At 40.6% G+C, this 19,032-nt stretch overlaps 1 protein-coding gene across 1 annotated transcript in view; it reads left to right on the top strand.

Annotated features, from left to right (window-relative positions):
- Positions 1–519: 519 nt before the first annotated feature.
- The window catches only part of LOC101853567 (thyroid receptor-interacting protein 11), a gene marked incomplete in the record, with an annotated part of 90,172 nt that continues 71,659 nt past the window's right edge, over positions 520–19,032 (top strand). The window contains 1 exon segment of the mRNA XM_013084529.2: positions 520–770. Coding sequence (XP_012939983.1) covers positions 677–770 — 94 coding nt within the window.

Raw genomic sequence — 19,032 nt, 5'->3', positions numbered from 1 at the left:
GGGGGGCAAGGTTGGGGTTTATATTTGTTTTGTTTTTATTTTTTTTAAAGCCCAGCAAAGGAATGAATGGCGAACCATGATCACCGATATGTCTGTTTCAGGTAGCCTATTGATAAGGTATTAATGGTGACGATGAATTCTCCAAAATTGTTGCGTGTTAATGGCATTTAGGCCGAGGCGATATAACTTGTCTCGTTGCTGGGCATTTAGTAAAGCCTCATTATGTGCTACATGTACTAGATCTAGTTATGATTTGGTTGGGAGAGGGAATTTCATTTGATGTCGGCCGATTCAAGATATTATCATTCTTTTCTTCGCCGAATCTGCCCTCAACTGATCTACTCGGGTTCCATCGGAGATGACTAGTATTGACTAGTGATTTTTTTGTCTCCGGTTCCATGCTGGACTCCAGCCAGGGCTCTAGGCGTCAACAAAATGTGGGGAAAGAACCGAGCATTAGTCAATGTGAAAACAATTAATGAGAGTAACGTCCCTTATATTGTGATTTTCCTCACGACACGTCGGAAATTACAACATGGCCGCTACAGAAGTCAAACAAACTATTGGGGAGTCTTGTGATTGCTTTCGACCTTAGTTTTGGACACTTTTTGAAGTTTGCTAAAGTTTATCCCAAGTGTTTTTTTCTTGTTAGTATGCTGTTCAACATTGCACAATAATGTCATGGCTTGGAGGCAGTCTTTCGTCCCTGACTGGACAGTTGTCGAATCTCACAAAAGACATCCTGACAGAGGGAACAGAAGAAATCAGTGGTAATTTTTTTTATTGTTTTGTTTTGTTTGAAGCACTTTTGAAATCTCATTCTAGAGCTTAGATCGACAACTAAAACAAACAAAAACAGCGTGGTTTCTTGGAGTTACACAAACCTGTAGAGAATCTAGAATCTAGTATTCAAATTCAAAATAAATGTAACCCAGGGCAGGGTCAACAAACGTTACAAGTCTAGATCTAGGAAGTGCACTAGATCTAGATCTAGATTCTCTGACTCTGGCGTCGGTGGTAAAGATAAAGTAACATAATGAGGAGGATAGTCTCAGAGGCTATTATAATAGGCCGGCTCTATTTCTCTGAACGCTCGGGAAAATAAACTTGAACTCCATTTCTAATCAAATTTACGATTTATCGAGCGAAGTGTATACAGACCCTGTAACCGGGAACAAAGTCACGAAGTATACAGACCCGGTAGGGGAACTCTTTTGTGATTTTGGGAAGTTTCAGCGCCCAGACCTGGTAGAAATCTAGTATGTGTGTGTGTGTGTGAGAGAGAGACAGAGAGGTGCTATGTATATATATGACATGCCCCAGTTGGCAGGAGGGAACGAGAGAAAGATAGAGTGGGAAATAGGTGGGGAGAAAGAAAGACAGAGACAAACTATGAAAAAGAGAAGGCGAGCGATACACAAAGGAGAGAGAGAGAGAGGCAGAGAAATAGAGAGGGTGACTGTTCGATTGAAATTATGACATTGTTCTTTTCTTCAAATTGCGATTCCTCCAACTCCAAAACGGAGGAAAAATGATCGTTCTTTGAAAAGACATCCGTAATCTTCATTTAGATCTAGATCAAGGCTAGCCGCGAAACTAGATCAAAGATTTAAATGTCTGTCTGCCTAGATCTATATCTAGACCTAGTCCATAGATCTAGAAGAACCTGGGTCTACCCTGAGCCAAGAGGGCGCTGAAACTCTCCGAAATCACAAAAGAGTTCCCCTATAGATCTAGAAGAACCTAGGTCTACCCTGAGCCAAGAGGGCGCTGAAACTCTCCGAAATCACAAAAGAGTTCCCCTACCGGGTCTGTATACTTTGTGACTTTGTTCCTGGTTACCGGGTCTGTATACTCCCTTTATCGAGTGACCCGTGCGTCGTGGACACGACGCGCATGTTTTTGTTTGTGTGTGTGTGTGTGTGTGTGTGTGTATGTAAGGTGTGAACGGAGGGGGGGGGGTGAGGCGTGGGGCCGTGGAGGGATTTTGTTTGTTTGCATGAAGGATTTTAGTTTTTGATTTGGGGGTGACAAAATGCAAAATAGGTTACTGCCACGGTCGAGCAGTCTTGTTTTCTCGTAGTACCTTCTGAAGACATTTTTAAATGAAGTATAGTCCGGGAACGTTGCCCCATCCACAATTGACGCATCTGAATATTCGAGCAATTGCCAAAACGTGAGACTCTCTTGAGACTCAATGGTGCCAAAAATATTTTGTTACTAATTTGACTCCCTTTTCTGTCAGTCACAGATTGACATTTAGTTCTCATACAGCAAGGAGATGTAGGGTTTTTGAGATATGGGTCTATTGGTTTGGCAACCACTGTATTTCTTCTTGTATGTAGCAGTGATGACAAAAACAGATAAGCAGCAAGGCAAATTATAGACTTTAAATTCCATTTGTTTTGTAAACAAAGACTTTGTACACTATGAACTCCATTCATAATGGTAATATGAATGACAAGCATTGTAACAATGACGCAGTGCACAGAACATGTCATCATTGTTATGTACAAGAGAGGATACACTTTGGACATTATCATTGACAACACATCACAATAGTGAAAGGCTGTACAAATACAGGTATCAAAGCCTCAGCACCAGAAAAACACATGTGTGTGTAAAACAATTTTTAAACTAATATGAGGCAAAAGCACAAAATCAATGGGGCTGACTTGTACATAACAGTGATGACAAACATGACTTGTACACATAACAATGATTACACAATGTACAGGAAAAGACAAAGTCATGCCTATAGAGAGAAATGCGCACTTTAAGAATAATAAAAAAACCCAGGAGAGGTTTCTTTTGCTTTGAAACAGATATCAGGTCATATCAAAGACAGTGGACAATCACAATTATGTTGCTAATTATGATTAACAGTACTCGTAACATAACAGTGATGGCAAAACATACTGGGAAAAGGTAAAACAATGCCTACAGAGAACAAATTTGCACTATGAGATACACAGATCAATAAAGACGTATTTTGCTTTTAAATGAATCTTGCATGTATGAAATATATGTTGAAAACTTATTGATATTATAGCAATGATGACAAATATTACTTGTACACATAACAATGATGACACAATAACAAAATGTATTGGAAAAGAGCATATCATGCCAACAAAGAACAAATGTGTACTTTTGAGTTACGACAGATAAACAAGGACATGTTTGTCTATTTGTTTGAGTAAAGAGAGCACACATGACATAAAAAATGTTTGCTCTTAGGACAATGTAATTTCTAGTACGTCAGTCAGTCTTATACGGCTGCATGACAACACCCGAAACGTCATTACTAAGCACAAAAGCTAAATCTATAACCACAGAAATGATCCATCTCTCGAAGTTTGTTCACACATCGCACTCTTGTTCTAGGAATCCAATGTAAACACCGCAATTTCACTAAAATATTCAATAGGGTAGCCTAAAAACACGCAAAACAGTCCAGTGCGTCACATTCAACGCAAGATTCTTGTGCGTCACTGGAGGCTGACGGCAATGACTACTTTCGTTTTTCTCTTTCCGCCGTTGCTTCCGCTGTTCTGGGGTAGCGGGTAAGGGGAAGTCGCTCAAGAAAACAATTATATCTGGGCACTGATGATGATCCGTTCAAATCAAAAGTAGGCTAAAATTCGGACTTCCGGTACGTCGCAGGGTGACGACGGTCACGGCGAATGTTAAACAGCCGACCGAAATTGTAGATCTAGGAACCCGATGTTCCTTTCGCGCATCACAGCTTTTGAAGTATTGAATAAATGACGAAAAGCAAAAAGATTTAACCAGCTGTGGTGATTCTACTGAAAAATAATGGTGTTTTCTGAAACACCTAGTCCATGACGACACGACTGACGCACAAGTGATCCGAATTATTTGTTTATTTGCAAACAAATAAACTGATTTCTTAAGCAAGTGAACCTTTTTTGATCACAAATAGCATAGGATAAAAGCACAGGTAAAAAAAACACACCCAAAAACACTAAATTTTGGACATTCTTGGAAGTTTGCATAATTGGTGTGCTCAAAATGACAGTCAAGGAATCACAAAAAAACGAACATTTTTGGCACAAAATTTACAAACTCAAGATTGTAAAGCTGACACTAGGTCTGAAACTGCTAATGCAGGTTCTACATTCTATATTTAACATATGTATAAGTTTTGGAGGAATAAATACTAATGCATTACATTTTATGCACACTACTGTGAGATGTATGTGTGTTTTTCCCCACGTTTTGGCAATGGCTCATTCAGACATTTAAAAATCTCCAGGTCTAGTTCTAGAAATTGAATTGGATGCAAAAAATGCCTCATATCCCAGTCCTTGCCGAATGGCAGAATGAAAGATAACGCTTAAATCTCGCAAATAACAATATATTTACAATACTACTACACAGTTTAAAAAGGAATAACTCTATGCAAATAACCAAAAATCTTGAGAGCGGAAACCGTTCGGAGAAATAAAGATTTTAAAGTTTTTTTTCCCGAACATCTTTTGGTCTCTTTTGAAAGAAATATTTAGGTAGTTTCACCCCTTCAGCTAATGTAAGTGGCCACCTCTATTCTCTTCCCGGGTGAGAATAGCGCAGGTGAGCCTTTTGGCTATTCTCACTCGGTGTGTGTTTACCATGATACCAGTATAGCGTTCACCATGATACTTGTGTGAACAAACGTTCCAGCGCTCTTGTGTTGAAAGCGTGATATTTTGTCTGCAAGCAGTGAGAGAGGGGGGGGGGAGGGAGAGAGAGAGAGACAGAGAGAGAACTTCCGGGCAAAACAAAATGGCGACTGGCAACGCTAGCAAGTATCACCTGGTGTGAGAGGCCGATCATATTTTTTTTCTTAATCTCTCCCGGTGTGAGACAATACCTGTTTTTCCTAATTTCTGATACTGTCCATCGGTGTGGCTGATCAAATTGACAAAAACAAAGAAAAAAAAATGATGTTATAGCTCAAAAGTAAACTGATTCGGTCATCTACAAAGATGCTACGGCTAGTTCACTTTTTTCGAATCAAGCCAAACTGTGCCGGTCACCATTTTGTTTTGCCCGGAACTTCTTGCTAGCCTACTCCTTCTCTCTTTCTCTCTCTCTCTCTCTCTCTCTCTCTCTCTCTCTCTCTCTCTCTCTCTCTTCTTCTCTCTCTCTCTCACTCACTGCCCTCAGACAAAATTGCAGGCTTTCAACACAAGAGCGCTGAAATGTTTGTTTACACTGGTAACATGGTGAATGCACACCGGGTGAGAATAGCCAAGTAAGGCTTGCTCACTCCGGGTGAGAGACCTACAACTGCGCCTGAGAATAGAGGTGGCCTCAGCTAATATGTGAGTGACAAGAGTGAGGGGATGGTGGTGGGGGATAGATCAGAATCAGGACGTTTTAAATTAATCTGATCTCTGATCTGTCCAGCATCACTTTTATAGTGTCTATTGCAAAATAAGAAATGTTGGTGCTATATATATATATATATATACACTACTGCCTTGAATGGAATTTGATGAAAAATTCAGACTCACTGAAATAGAATGGGAGAAATTCTTCGGGACGTAGTCTTTTCATTATATTATATTATATATTATGGTGCTTTGGTTTTATAATCTGATATGATAAGATTGAGCCATAAATACAGTCGAACCTGTGTAAGACGGTAAAGATGCAATGAATTCCGTGAGTAGAAGAGAATAAGTCACGATATTTCGCCTGCGAACACAACACATACCACTAAATTCCTACCTTAAGAGGATCCACAAGGATACCCCACCCGACTGCCCGTTGTGCGACTGCCAGGATGGAACAGTACCACACCACCTCTTTAACTGACCAGCACTTTGTGACCTGCGTAGTACCTACCTACCTGCCTCCCCAGACATCGGAAACACTCTATACAGCGACAAAGCACAGCTGATTAAAACCTGTCAATTCTTTGCCATCGACAGACCGAAGGGCTAGAACCCAAATGGCCGCTGGATCGGAAAAGTAAAGTTAAGTAAAAGTGTAAGACGGAATCGCAAGGGAGCCAGAAAAAAATTCCGTCTTAAACATTTTCCGTTTTAGACAGGGGAATTTAGGGGGAGATGGAAGGGGGGGGGGGGTTCAAAGGCCCGGATGGTGGGATCAAGGATCACTTGTCTGATCGGCAAGCAGTGGTCAAAAGTTCACACCTCTCAACTGCTATCCTGTCTGATAATGACATGCGTTACTCTTACTTATCCAATTACCACCAGTGCTTGCCTTTCATAGGACCACTGTTTGACCTATTGAAAACAGAAAAGTTTGAACAATTCCTTTGCTTCCACCTATAGCCCCACCCATCAGTGTAACAAGCACAGTCAACCAATGCCACCCCTCACTGCCATCATGTAACAATGATTCAAGGAACTCTTTTCTCGGCTGGCCTTACGATCAGGGCGGCAGGCATTGGTCAATCTGATTTCACACCTCTGGTTTCTGGCTACCCAGGAAAGTTTCCGTAGTGGCTCGCTACTGTAGCACTCTCACGGGCAATCGTGAGATTTCACACCCACACTGCGCTGACCATCTGCGTCACTCAGGGCTCACATGATGGGGTAACATCTACCCCCAAATTGCATCCCTACTCCCCTTCCTCGCCTAGCGGCATGGCCATGGCATTAAGTTTAGAGCCGGCGGAACCAAACTTGCGAGTTTTGTTTCAAATCAGGGCTGAGCGGGCAAAGCATTTTCCGTCTTAGACAGAGGAAACCCTCGGAAGGGAGCGGATTTTTCTTTCCATTTCCGCTTTGGACAGGTTTCCGTTTTATACAGGTAATTAAAGAGGAATATATCAAGGGGGGAGCGGGGAGATTCCGTTAAGACAGGTTTCCGTTAATACAGGTTCGACTGTATAATACTTCTTGTACAGTAAAAAATAAATTCATTTGTCAAAAGTTGTATAGCTCGCTGTCTTAAAAAATTAAATCTTAATAAATTTTCTTTCAATAATGCGTAATGTAGATATAGATGTAAAGAAAATCATGCACTTATATTTTTTCTCTCTTTAACATTTTCACATATAGTCGAACCTGTGTATAAGAAGGCCACCTATTGTCAATGTCAAGTAAAAAAGTGGCTGGTTGTCCTGGACAGGTGGCCGTCTAAAGGCAGGATTTATAAATAAAAAACAAACCATTCCTATCTGCCGTCGAAGGCCCAGGTTTTTTTTTTCTTTCTTTTGGAAGGATGTTGGAAAGAGAGGTTTCATAGCTGTAGTGAGTTGAGTGTTCAATTCTAAGAAGTGGCATAGATGAGGAAGGCAATCTTATGAAGTGCAAGGGTAAAACAAAATGAAATCTATTAGAAAAGGCAGACTAAGCGCAATGATAAACAGAGATAAGATAAATGGGTTGCCACCGCTCGGCGAATGAGCTACACTTTTTTCGCTAATTCATGTTGACATTTACTGTTATAGACTGGTTAAACAGAACGACTTCTCATCACACACATATGAGTTGTAGGCAGGGCTTGGTTTTATGATCGATCATGCCTCCCTCACCATCAACTGAAAATTTATTTTTGAATGATCAATTGGGGAAACAGTGTGAAGGGGGCTATCATGGTCGAGAGATTATATGGTTTTCGCCTCTCATTCAGTAGGTCCTTGGTTCGAAACCTGACAGCAGTGGAAATTTTTTTCTTTGAAATTTTCTCCTTTTACCTCCTTTCCTGCTCTCTTACCATGTTTTGTCATCTGCTTTCGTCTTAACCCCCCCCCCCCCTTCCTTCCTCCTCTGGGCTCCTGACTATTTCTGCAGCCTTTCTAGTGCTACTCCTTGGCTCCTTCTTATTATTGCTATCTTTTTATCCATGCCCCTGATCATAGGGTAGGTAAGATCTAAAACCTTGCCTTCTCAGATAAGGGTGAAAAATCTCGGGAGTTTGCATGTGCAAATGGTCCAAAATCGATAAGAGTAGTCAGCCGCCACTTGGGCAAAATTCAAAATTAATTTACCAAACTGAAAATGTTAAAAATGTGTCGCCCCGCCCTTATATATTACCTTCTGCAATTACAAGCGCTGTAAAACACCAGAACAAAAACAAACAGTGGGAGGGATCTGCTCAGCATGATCATTTCATTCTTTAGATTGCGCATTTCCTGCCATCGGCCATTATTCCGCTATGCCCCATGCATTCATTGTGGGCTTGTCGGCAGTACATTTTTTACCTGCAGATTGATCAAAATCTGGTGGACTTTTTGTTCCACTTTCCTCCTTTCTATCATTCCCTCTTTCCGTCGGTCTATTTTCGGATTGTTGCCACGGCTGGAAATTCTGCGCATTGATCAAGTATATTGACTTGTGATCTTAGACAGAAAATTACTGCCAGAAGGAACCTTTTTTACAAATAAAATTGTCTAGATCTAGAGAAATTATCAGTGCGAAGATTCTACGGCACGGGAATGCGATAAGGGCCGCGATGAAAGAAATGTATGCTAAAACTACTAAAATAAAAAATAATTCGAAGTGGTGTTCCAAGGTGTTGTGACATGCGACATTCAGACGTGAAAATTTAGGAAAATTAGGGTACGCTGGGTAACTGTATTGTGAAGGTACATATCTATTTATTATTCTCAGGTTTGCCTTCTATCAATGGTGCAATGACAAATTAATTGAATTATAGTAGCAATGGAAGTGGAACCTGCTTTTTAACATTGCCAGCAGTGGAAAGATATGTTGGTGAAGAAATTGAAACAAGACAAAATCTTGGTGAAAAAAAAGGTAGTATGGGTTGTTGGCAATCTCTTCAAACAGGCTCCCAAATGCCATTTTCAACCCTCTAAAAGTACTAAATTTCAATTTCTTCGTGGGCTTCGCCCCCTGAACCCCCACCGGGACGCTGTCCCTGGACCCTGCTGGGGGCCTCTCCGACCCCCAGACCCCACGCAGAATTTTCCTTACTTTTCAGCTTCAGCTGGTGGAAGCACTGATTGGTCAACTTGGTAAACATTCATTGGAGGGGCCACAATAATGACAGGTGAATGGATTATGATGGCCCGTCCACAGGGACAGAGGCCGATTTAGAACTTGTGACAGAGCATTGGGCGATTAAAGAGACCATGCCTGGCCGCCTTAGGCAAGTAAATTTGGTTCTCGGTTAATAAAATAAGGTGGCCACGGCCGCGTCGGACAGGTGACCGTTTTACACAGTTAAATTATATAGGAAAACTGCAAGGAGGGGTAATAGAAGGTGGGCGCCTGTACAGGCGGTCATATCATGCAAGTGGACGTCATAGCAGGTTTGACTGTATATATATATATACACAGACTTGCCACTCATTCCGATTTAATCGTGATATCTTGATTTTTTGCCCCCAAACTCAAGCATCCCGATTTTCCCCGATTTCGATCCCGCGCATCCTGATTTTTTGTTCCAGTCTGTTGCGCCAGACTTTTTTGAAAACTGACTCTGTCTTCTTCTGTATTGCGGGAAGCACCCGTTGAACTTTTTGTCAGTAGAAACTTGGAACATAATTTCCGAAATATCTATGGCGGATTAAGTAGTTGACTTGCCCCAAGTTGTGTTTGATCTGTGACTGCACTCAGAATCCTCCAAATGATAGCCTGATAACTGTTACAGTTTCGATATATATAAATAATCGATAATGTTAATAGTTCTGCTGTTACTTTCAAAACAAGCCTTGTCCGAGGTCTAGTAACCGCGGGTTCACACCATACACTTGGACGAGCGACGGTTGTTCTAACCCTTACACTACTAACTGTACTGACTAAACTAACCCTCTGCCGTTGTCGTTGCTTTGGTCTGAATGCAAATGAGGGATAAGAGATAAATTGTTAGACATTTGGTCGGTCGACTGCTGTCGTTAGCCTAGAACTACTGTCACTTTTCCAAGTGTTTGGTGTGAGCGCTCAGTTAGTCGTGTCCGTTTCTATCGCACGTTCTTATCACGTGACATGGCTTCGTCGTGTGAGTTCCACGTGTGTCGAGGACCGTCCGTTCATGCACACACACTGGTTGATTTGGCTTTTGGGACTTATAGGTTGGAGGGGTGGGGGGTTAGACTCGCGGATTAGGGGTGCTTGACGTGATTTTTCAGGATTTTAAAATAATGATAAAACACAGTGAGAGAGAGAGAGAGAGAATGTATATTTATGGACATCACTGGAAAATATTTAAGACAGTTTGGTAGTCACTTTGGTGATTTGTTGTTGATCCCGATTTCCCCCCCCCCCCCCCCCATGAAATCCTGATTTGGAGATTTCATAGAGTGGCAGGTCTGAGCTATATATATATATATAATACACAAAAGTGCATGGAGGGAAATTGAAAGTGGCCTTCATCACAGGTTCGACTAGTATAATGTGTAAAAATATCTGGCCATAATATTTTGAGTGCGTCTTGATTCTTTCTGATTACTATACAAACTCATCAAACTGTGTGCATTTTTACAAAGACAGATAAATAAAGAAGGATAGTAGTCCTGAGGCCAGGACAGTTATAGGAGTGATTCTTGGACTAAGGTGTGAACAAAGTAATATAGATCACATTTTTTAATATGTGATTGTGATGCATAATTTCCAAATGGTCCAAAAAATGCTCTCCCAATATCAGTTATATGCTGTAGACTTACACATTCTGGGACTTTGCATTGACTTCCTGTTGAGAAAAGAATTGTGCACAAGTTGACCACCCTTTGTCACAAATGCTTGAATGATAATGCGCCATCATATTTATCAAATCTGATGAGACTGTACATTCCAACTTGTAGTTTAAGGTCATCATCTGACAAAAAGAAATTTCTTTTACCATTTATGAAACTTAAAACAATGGCTGAAAGGGCATTTGAATATCAAGGCCCGAAGATCTGGAATGCTTCGCTAAGTACTTTAAGTAGGTACCAGGAACTAAATTTTCAAAGTAGCTGTATGCCAAATTTGTCTGTTCCATTTGATAGGCCTATATCCACTGAGCATTTTGGTACCATTAACCTCTCAGTCAATTTTAAGGAAAATGGTAGTTGTTTAAAATTTGATCAAATTTGTTAAAGTCAGTCACTGGCTGCAACCCCATGTTTGACAGATAATAAAAGAGTACCAAGTGCACTAAACATCGCCACATTAGCAGAGTACAATCACTATAACAAATATATAGAGCCTAATTTTTTTCAAGACTGTGAGATCATTACAAGTCAGTATTTTATCGCCTCAAACATGATGATCTGTCGTTATTTCGACAAAAACACTGAGTGTTGCCCCGGCCGGCGCCGCACCGGCCCCCACGTCGAGCCAGTCGGCTCTACTGTAGTGTACCCCGCGAGCGGAGTCACATGCTTTCTGAGTCTCGTGGAAGGATAGATGCAAAATAATTCCAAGCTAATTACTTTATTCTAGTAGGAAATGAACTAATCTTTTAAGTAATACCTTTTTTGAGCCGGTTTTTTACATATTTTGTATAAAAAAAAAGATCTTTTAAAATTTTGACGGGATTTTAAAGGCTTTCTATTTAAACGCCAAAAACCAAATATGTACCGCGGGAAAGCCCGTTTAAATCTCTACTGTTCTCCTCCAATGAGAAGACGGTATTTAATCATCCCTCGTTCCGCGAAGCATTTGAATGCACACGTGTCAATTTTTGAACCGGCCGACCGCACATTCCGACTGCGAGGGGCTTCGCTTTCCTCGGCGATTCTCCAGCTCCTAATAATCGGACATATAAACAACTTGCACCATTGTAATGGGGAAAAGCTGGACTTTTACAAGGTGTACGGCATTTAGTGTTTTATAACGAAAGAGCAAAGAAACAGCGATCGGAATTACCCCGATTTCACTGATACCACGGGGTCGGAAGGTCGCGAGTGCTTGCGAGGCCGTGTTAATGCTACCTACTTGAAGAGAGATCAAGTTTTTTGATTCATTCAAATGTCAGCTGAAGTCATTTCTGTTCTTAAATTAAAATGAATATTTGGAGTGATTTTCTTTTGGTCAGAACACAATGTTTTATATTATTGCTGTATTGTATTGTTACAAAGTGCTCAGAGCCAGCGTACTTTAATCAGGGTTGAGGGCTATTTAAATGTTATTTATTATTATTATTACTTATAGGTCACTAGTCATTACAGTATGATTTATCAACAGTTGTAGGTACTCCTACCCCAGAGTATTAGAAAAGACTATTCATTTTCTTTGAATGCAGTCATTCCCTCTATATGTTGAAGCTGTCCTGAGTGTGTTGTATCATGACTGTTGACATCACATGACCTGTGATTGCACAGAACTTCCATCTTTTTTTTGGTTTATTTAGCTTCATTCTTTGACCGATCGTTGGCTTCAAGACATTTAGGGATAACCACGGCTTTATGGTTGATACTGGACAATCCACATGTTGGATATTGTAATGTACATTCTTTGTGTTTGATGTGTGCATGAATATTCCTTGCGTTTGGCACTGTAAATTTTCCTTGAGTCAGTTACTGTGTGGTGAATGTCCCAAGGGTCTGCTTCTAAGTGCATGAATGTTTCTTGAGTCTGATACTGTGCACTGATGTTCCTTAAGTCTGGTACTTTGTGTCTGAATGTTTCTTGAGTCTGGTACTGTGTGCGTGAATGTTCTTTAAGTTCGGTATTATGTGTCTGAATGTCTGGTACTGTGTGCATTAATGTTTATTGAGTCTTGTACTGTATGTGTGAATGTTCCTTAAAATTCCTTTCTGAGGGGGGTAAACCCACTATGTGGGGGCCCTGTTGGGGTGTGAAATCTAAAAGTGACATATACGTCGCTGAATTGGTCGTTAAATCAAAACAAGTGAACCTATTCCAATAGTTTTTAATCTCATAAATTAACTTCTGGTAAAAGAGACCTGTTTTCCGCAATTGCCGAAAAGTAATTTGACGTTGAAGTCGTTGTAAAGGGACGTGCCCGAGCCGCTGCCAGTGGGTCACTGGCACAGAAGCTCTGATCACGAACTGCTGGGAGGGGCTTGCTGGAGACAAGGAGTTAAGTCTGGTTGACTATGTGTGTGAATGACTGAATATTCCTGAAGTCTGATAAGGTGTGTGTGAATGTTTCTTTAGTCAGGTAGGCTACTGTGTGCGTGAATATTCCCTGAGCCTGATACTGTAATGTTAATGTTCCTTCAGTCAAGCACTGTGTGCATGAATATTCCTTGCATTTGATGTGTGTTGAATATCCCAAAAGTGTGACTGTGTGTGGTGAATGTTCCTTTTGTCCAGTGCTTTCCAACTTGGAAGATATTTCCCACTAGTGTTCAATTTGGTAATTTTGGTGAGCAGTGGGGATCACCCTGGTGCTATCTTGTGCCCTGCTTGGAAATAGAGTCAAACCTTGTTATACAGCCACCCTTGGGACAAGCATGAAGTAGGCGGAATAGTGGGGCTGGTTGTATATTTTAACAGGATTTCTCTGTTCGAAATAATCCCGACTGCGCGATGATTCTGTTGTGCGGTCAATGTTTGAAAAGTGTCTTTTTGTTGGTGATTTTCATGTACCTGTGTATCTCTCTCTCTCTCTCTCTCTTTCTCTCTCTCTCTCTCTCTCTCTCTCTCTCTCTCTCTCTCTCTCTCTCCTCTCTCCTCTCTCTCCCCCCCCCCCTCCCCATCTTCTTCTTCTCTATCTTGTGTGTGCATGTACAAGTTCAAACCCATCTGAGTAGGTGGTTGGCGGGTTCTCTGGTGCGGTTTGCTCCATCTTTCCTATCAAACATCTATCGTCCTTATCTCCCCTTCTTCTTTTTTATGTTTGTTACTCTCTTGTAACACCTCTAATCTTCTGGTGCTCATATGACCTTATGCAGTTGCGAGCGCCGTAAAACCTCTTCTAAAACTAAAACACCCATCTGAACTTTACATAAATTCAAATGTAAATTTTCTGCCAGATTAGATGCTAGGCTGTATGTGTCACGGTTCCTGTAGATGTACAGCTGTTTTACCGGATGCCCATAAGTCTATCAGTCATCGGGCTTGTCCCAGATCTGTCACATAGACAAGCATTTTCTGCCCCCCCCCCCCCCTTCCTCTGGGCTCCTGACTTTTTCTGCAGCATTTCTACTGCTACTCCTTGGCTCTTTCTTACTGCTGTCTTTCAGCCACACCACTGGTCTTAAGGTAGGTAAGATCTAACATCTAACCTTGGATAAGGGTGAACAATCTTGAAGGTCCTGTGTGCAAGTTGCTCCCAGCGCAAAATTAAAAATAAATTCCTATCAAACTGAAAATGTTTAATGTGTCCCGCACGCTCACATGACCTATTGCAGTTGCGAGCACTGTTAAAAAAAAGAAAAAGAAAGTGGAATCACTTGGATTTTGTTGCCTACTTTGTGGAAAGGGCCGCCACTCAGGAGTTTCTGTGTGCTGTGGAAAGGGGCATCACTTGAGTTTGCCTGTAGCATATATTGAGTTGTGTCCCCCTCTATATTTGCTGAGGCACTGACACCCTCTGTCTGTATGATGTATTGCTCAGTAGTGGACTGATGTCCGTCTATCCCCTCTGCCTTGTGAATGGAAGGCCTGTTGCCAGATGACAATAAATTCTTGACCTTAGCCTTGGCCAACTTGTCTATTGTATGTCTGGCCAGTTGTCAGATGTCAGTATGTTACATTATTTTGGCTTAACTGGTGTACGGTTAGCCTGTGGTCTAATGATAGTAAGACTTTAATCTGTACAAGCTTTATATGAGTGAGTGTGCTACTCAAGGCAAGCGTGTCTCACTAAACATTTATTTAAATTTTAATAACCTGATATAATTGTCTGTAAAAAAGAAGACATATTATTAATATTATCGTAGCTGTCCTTAGACTCTACTAGTTTCAGTGTTTGTTTCTTGAACTTCTGGCATATGAAGGAGGTTTATGTTTCTTATATTAGTAGTTGACTGATGGATGTACAAAGGAAGATAATCAGTTACACATGTCATCATACTGTCATATTAGCTTTTATGTTTGAAGAAAGTTTCCATACATACTCATCTGTGATATGAATGATTACCAAAAAAATATGAAGTCCAAAAGTGTATCCCTATGTAATAAATGCACGACATACAGCTAGAATCCGGCCCAACAAAGAGAAAGCATTTTGGGTGTTGATATGGAAGACTTCTATGAGGCTGATGAATAAAAGTATTAAACTATGCGCGCAGTCTTTGACTTTAAGAACAAAGTGAATGATTTTGCTCTCAATGCAATAACCAAGAGTTGTTGAAAGAAAGACACTATAATTATATTTATAATTATAATTATTTTATTATTGTTATATTTGTAGTTTTTGTTTTGATGTCTGACTGGTAATTACTTTCAAACATGTTGAGCCACCTCCTGCTTGTCAGAAGTTCACCTTGTAATTATATATGCGGTATCTTCCGATTTTGGAGTCAACATATCTATGTATCATTCATGAGGTTGTGTCAGTGGCGAGTATACACTACACATCTTTTCATTGAGATTTATATGATTTCATTTTTGGAGACAATTATACATCTTAATCTTATCATAGAGATTTTCTGACTGACGTGTAAAGGAAGTCCTGCATCTCACTGAAGCACTTTACTTTCTGTACTATTTCTTTCCTCTTGTATCTTAAATCTCAAAGGAAGAGGCAATTTCAGTAAAGAAAGAGCCAGGTGGTTTATTTATGTTGTAATTCTGTATGATTTCTGTTGTTATACATCTTTGACGCCATCCTGCTAAAAGCTGTTTGTGGACTACCCCTGCCTTGGTAGCTTGATTCTCTTGTGTTGAATGCTTGGCAGCTGGTTGATTGGGGAGCATTCTCATCTGGTGATTGAACCACTTAATTCTTTCATGTTCAATGCTCCATGACTGGTTTTATCTCTGTTGATTTATGGACAGTTTTGCTCCTCATGCAGTCTTTCTTTGTAGATTTATTAATTTTCTGAGGCAAAATATCTCATAGGCTATCTCATGAAATACAGACTTATTATCATTATCTGATATGTGAAGGAAGTTAGTAAAATTTACTAATGGTGAAGGAAGCTACGCATTTCATCTTTGATACTTACATGCTGACATTTTAACAGAATGTGAGCTGTGGTAAATGGCATCCCTCTTTAAGGACGGAAAATCAACTCAGGTTCTTCCACCAATAACCATCTTGTTCTTTGGGCTGTGCCAGATCTCTGCAATAGAGATACGCCTTTGAGCTTTGTGCATATTATATTGATGAAAATGCTCAGACATTGTTAAAGTGTTTATGTCACTTGTATATATCTGTTGATAACTTTTAACTAGATGTCTCACTGTCCCAATAAGAAAATGCTTTTATACCGGTACCATGAGTACTGAGAGGCAGTCAATATGAGAATGACAGTCTCTTTGCTCACATCACCAGGACAGTATACAGACCTGCCACTAATTCCAATTCAATCAGGAAATCCCAATTTTTTCCCCCCAAATCTCAAGTATCCAGAATTTTTTTAATTTCGATTGCATGCATCCTGATTGATTAAAAAAAACTTTTAACTGCCATCTCTTCCGCCAGAAGCAACAATTGGACTTTTTTACCAACAGAAATGTGGAACACTTGTTTCTGAAATAATTATGGGGATCTAGATTCTAGTAGTTGACTTGCACATCTCTAATCATGTATTAATTTGGCATTCCGACTTGGGTACTCTAATTTTGAGTGGGATAACAAGAAATCTTTATTTTAGAAAAAATACGATAAATCCTGAGTACAATTGTGTATTGCAGTTTATGGTTTGTAGTTGATTCTAATTTCTTTTCTCTCTCAGTTCCCCCCACCCCCTGAAATCGTGATTTAAAATTTCATAGAAAGGCAGGTCTGGGAACATAGGCCTACTCATACTCATGGCACATTTACCCATGTTACACCCCCATCTGTATATTTGCGCAACTCTGTGTGTGTGTGTGTGTGTGTGTGTGTGTGTGTGTGTGTGTGTGTGTGTGTGTGTGTGTGTGTGTGTGTGTGTGTGTGTGTGTGTGTGTGTGTGTGTGTGTGTGTGTGTGATTATTATTTTGTATGACACTCAAATGTTTATACAACCTACAATAGAGTGAGGTCCTTATGCAGATTGTCAGAAAAAGTGGAAGTAAAAAAGAAGAGGGGGGGTTGTGAAGTAGCCCATGTGAGGTATAGAAACATTATAAATCGACAAAATAGGTAATTCACATAATAATATGGTTTTAAAAATATATAATATTGTGTTGGTGTTTCTTGGACTTCCAAAAAATGGGGGTGGGGATGGGGGGATTAGAAAGAGTTCTGTCGTTCAATAATTTTCTGTATTGTTTGTCATAGATAAATATTCTGATCAATATCAAGACTAGGAGAAATATAGCTAACGATTTGAAGGGATTTATGGCAGACACATGTAACGATGATCCCTCCCACAAATTTAAAGAAAAATCATTAGATCTAGCGAAATACGTAAATGTCTTCTTTCACCTTTGCCCTCAGTTTGAATTTTCTCTTCAGTATTCTGATGTTCTGCCTGTGTAGAGAATTTTAGTGCACAACTGATTTTGTGGATACCCTTCCATGCCTTGGTTTGCCTTGGTGGGTTGACATTTTAGTCATCTCGGGGGGATACCAGGGATTAAAATCAGCGTTAAGTTAACACGTTTTTGTAATTTATCTAACGTTGACTGGTAGGACTCGGTCTTAGAGTGGCACGAGTCAATCCTAGGTGGAGCTCGTGGATTATGTCAGCCCTGCCTATTGAATTATGCTTCAAGTTCAAAAGTGGTCAGCTGATTTCTTCTATGGGAAGTCCACACATTACAGTAATTGCTTAGTGCATTCACTTCTTGAAGTCAGTTTGGTTTTGAAAAGTATTTTAGGATACTTGTTATAGGATTTTGGTGACGCGATTTTAATTATATATTATGTGTACATTACTCATCTATTTCTGAAAAAAGTATTTTATGGAATATTTTGAGTGATAAGGTAGAGTGCTGTAGCAAAAATCATTTTAATAGTTCCATGTCACATTTATAAGGGCAATTATTTTTCATAAGAAGCTCATGAATGTGCTTGTGTATATTCACAGTTGCGCCATTGGGCGACGTTAAAAATAATAGATAGCATTTGTATAGCGCAAATACCAGCTCAACAGCAAGCTCTATGCGCTTCGCAATCTCTTCTATTACCCTAGCAGACCTGAGAACATACTGAAACTATCTCAACTGCCTGGGAAGCATACAGTGCAAGCGGCCATTTATAGGCGCTAAAACTCTAGCAAGATCTTTTGCTGTCTATGGCATATTGGCTTTGTCATATCGAGCTGTGAAAGTTCAAGAACATTATGTGCGGTCTTTGGTGTGTCGTTGATGCTCTGTATAGCGTGTCGGTCGTTCAGTGCTTTGTGTGACATATCATCGATGGTCAGTATGAGGACCGGCGCGTGCAGAAGACCCGAGTTCGATGCCGGTGTGGGGAGAATTTTTATCGCGAATCTCGGTCTGCAGGGATGCTGTATCCCTCTCAGCCTAGGTTGGCCCTGACAGTGACAGTAAAAGTCCAACTCCAAAGTACATGTCATTCTAAACTGTTCTGACGGGGGCATAACAATCCATACATTTTATTTTACTTTCCGTGTGAGGCATCGTTTCATGCCGCTCATGCTGTTTGTGAGATGTCATTGTTTCATGTTGTTGTTCATTCTGAGGTGTCGTGGACGACAAAGAAAGAGGCTTTAGTGAGTGCTACTCTGGATGTTTAATAGAAGGGAATTAAAAACATGGGTGGGGGGGATATCGCCCGCTATTGCAGGGAGACTGAATTAAGTCTTTTTGAGAGACTGAATGTTGTCGAGTTCAATGTATTGAACTTGTGTTGAGTTATTTCGGTGATCTTCAGTTTCCCGTTCCTTGTGCAATCTCTCGGGTGTTGATGAGTGTGCCGGCGTCGTCTGCCATCAGCGCGGGTGCGCGGGTCACGTTCTTACTCGTCATCAACGTCATCAACCGGTGAGACGGGCTCTCCGCAGGACGCCCGGTGACACTCCCTTGTTTGCTGAGCTAGGCGGTCCCGGGTGGGGAAACATGGAGAGAAGCAAGCCGG

Source organism: Aplysia californica, unplaced genomic scaffold, assembly GCF_000002075.1.
Source record: "Aplysia californica isolate F4 #8 unplaced genomic scaffold, AplCal3.0 scaffold00300, whole genome shotgun sequence".
Classification (NCBI taxonomy): Eukaryota; Metazoa; Mollusca; class Gastropoda; order Aplysiida; family Aplysiidae; genus Aplysia; species Aplysia californica.
Note: the sequence above shows the minus strand (reverse complement) of the source record. Positions and strands in the feature narration are given on the sequence as shown.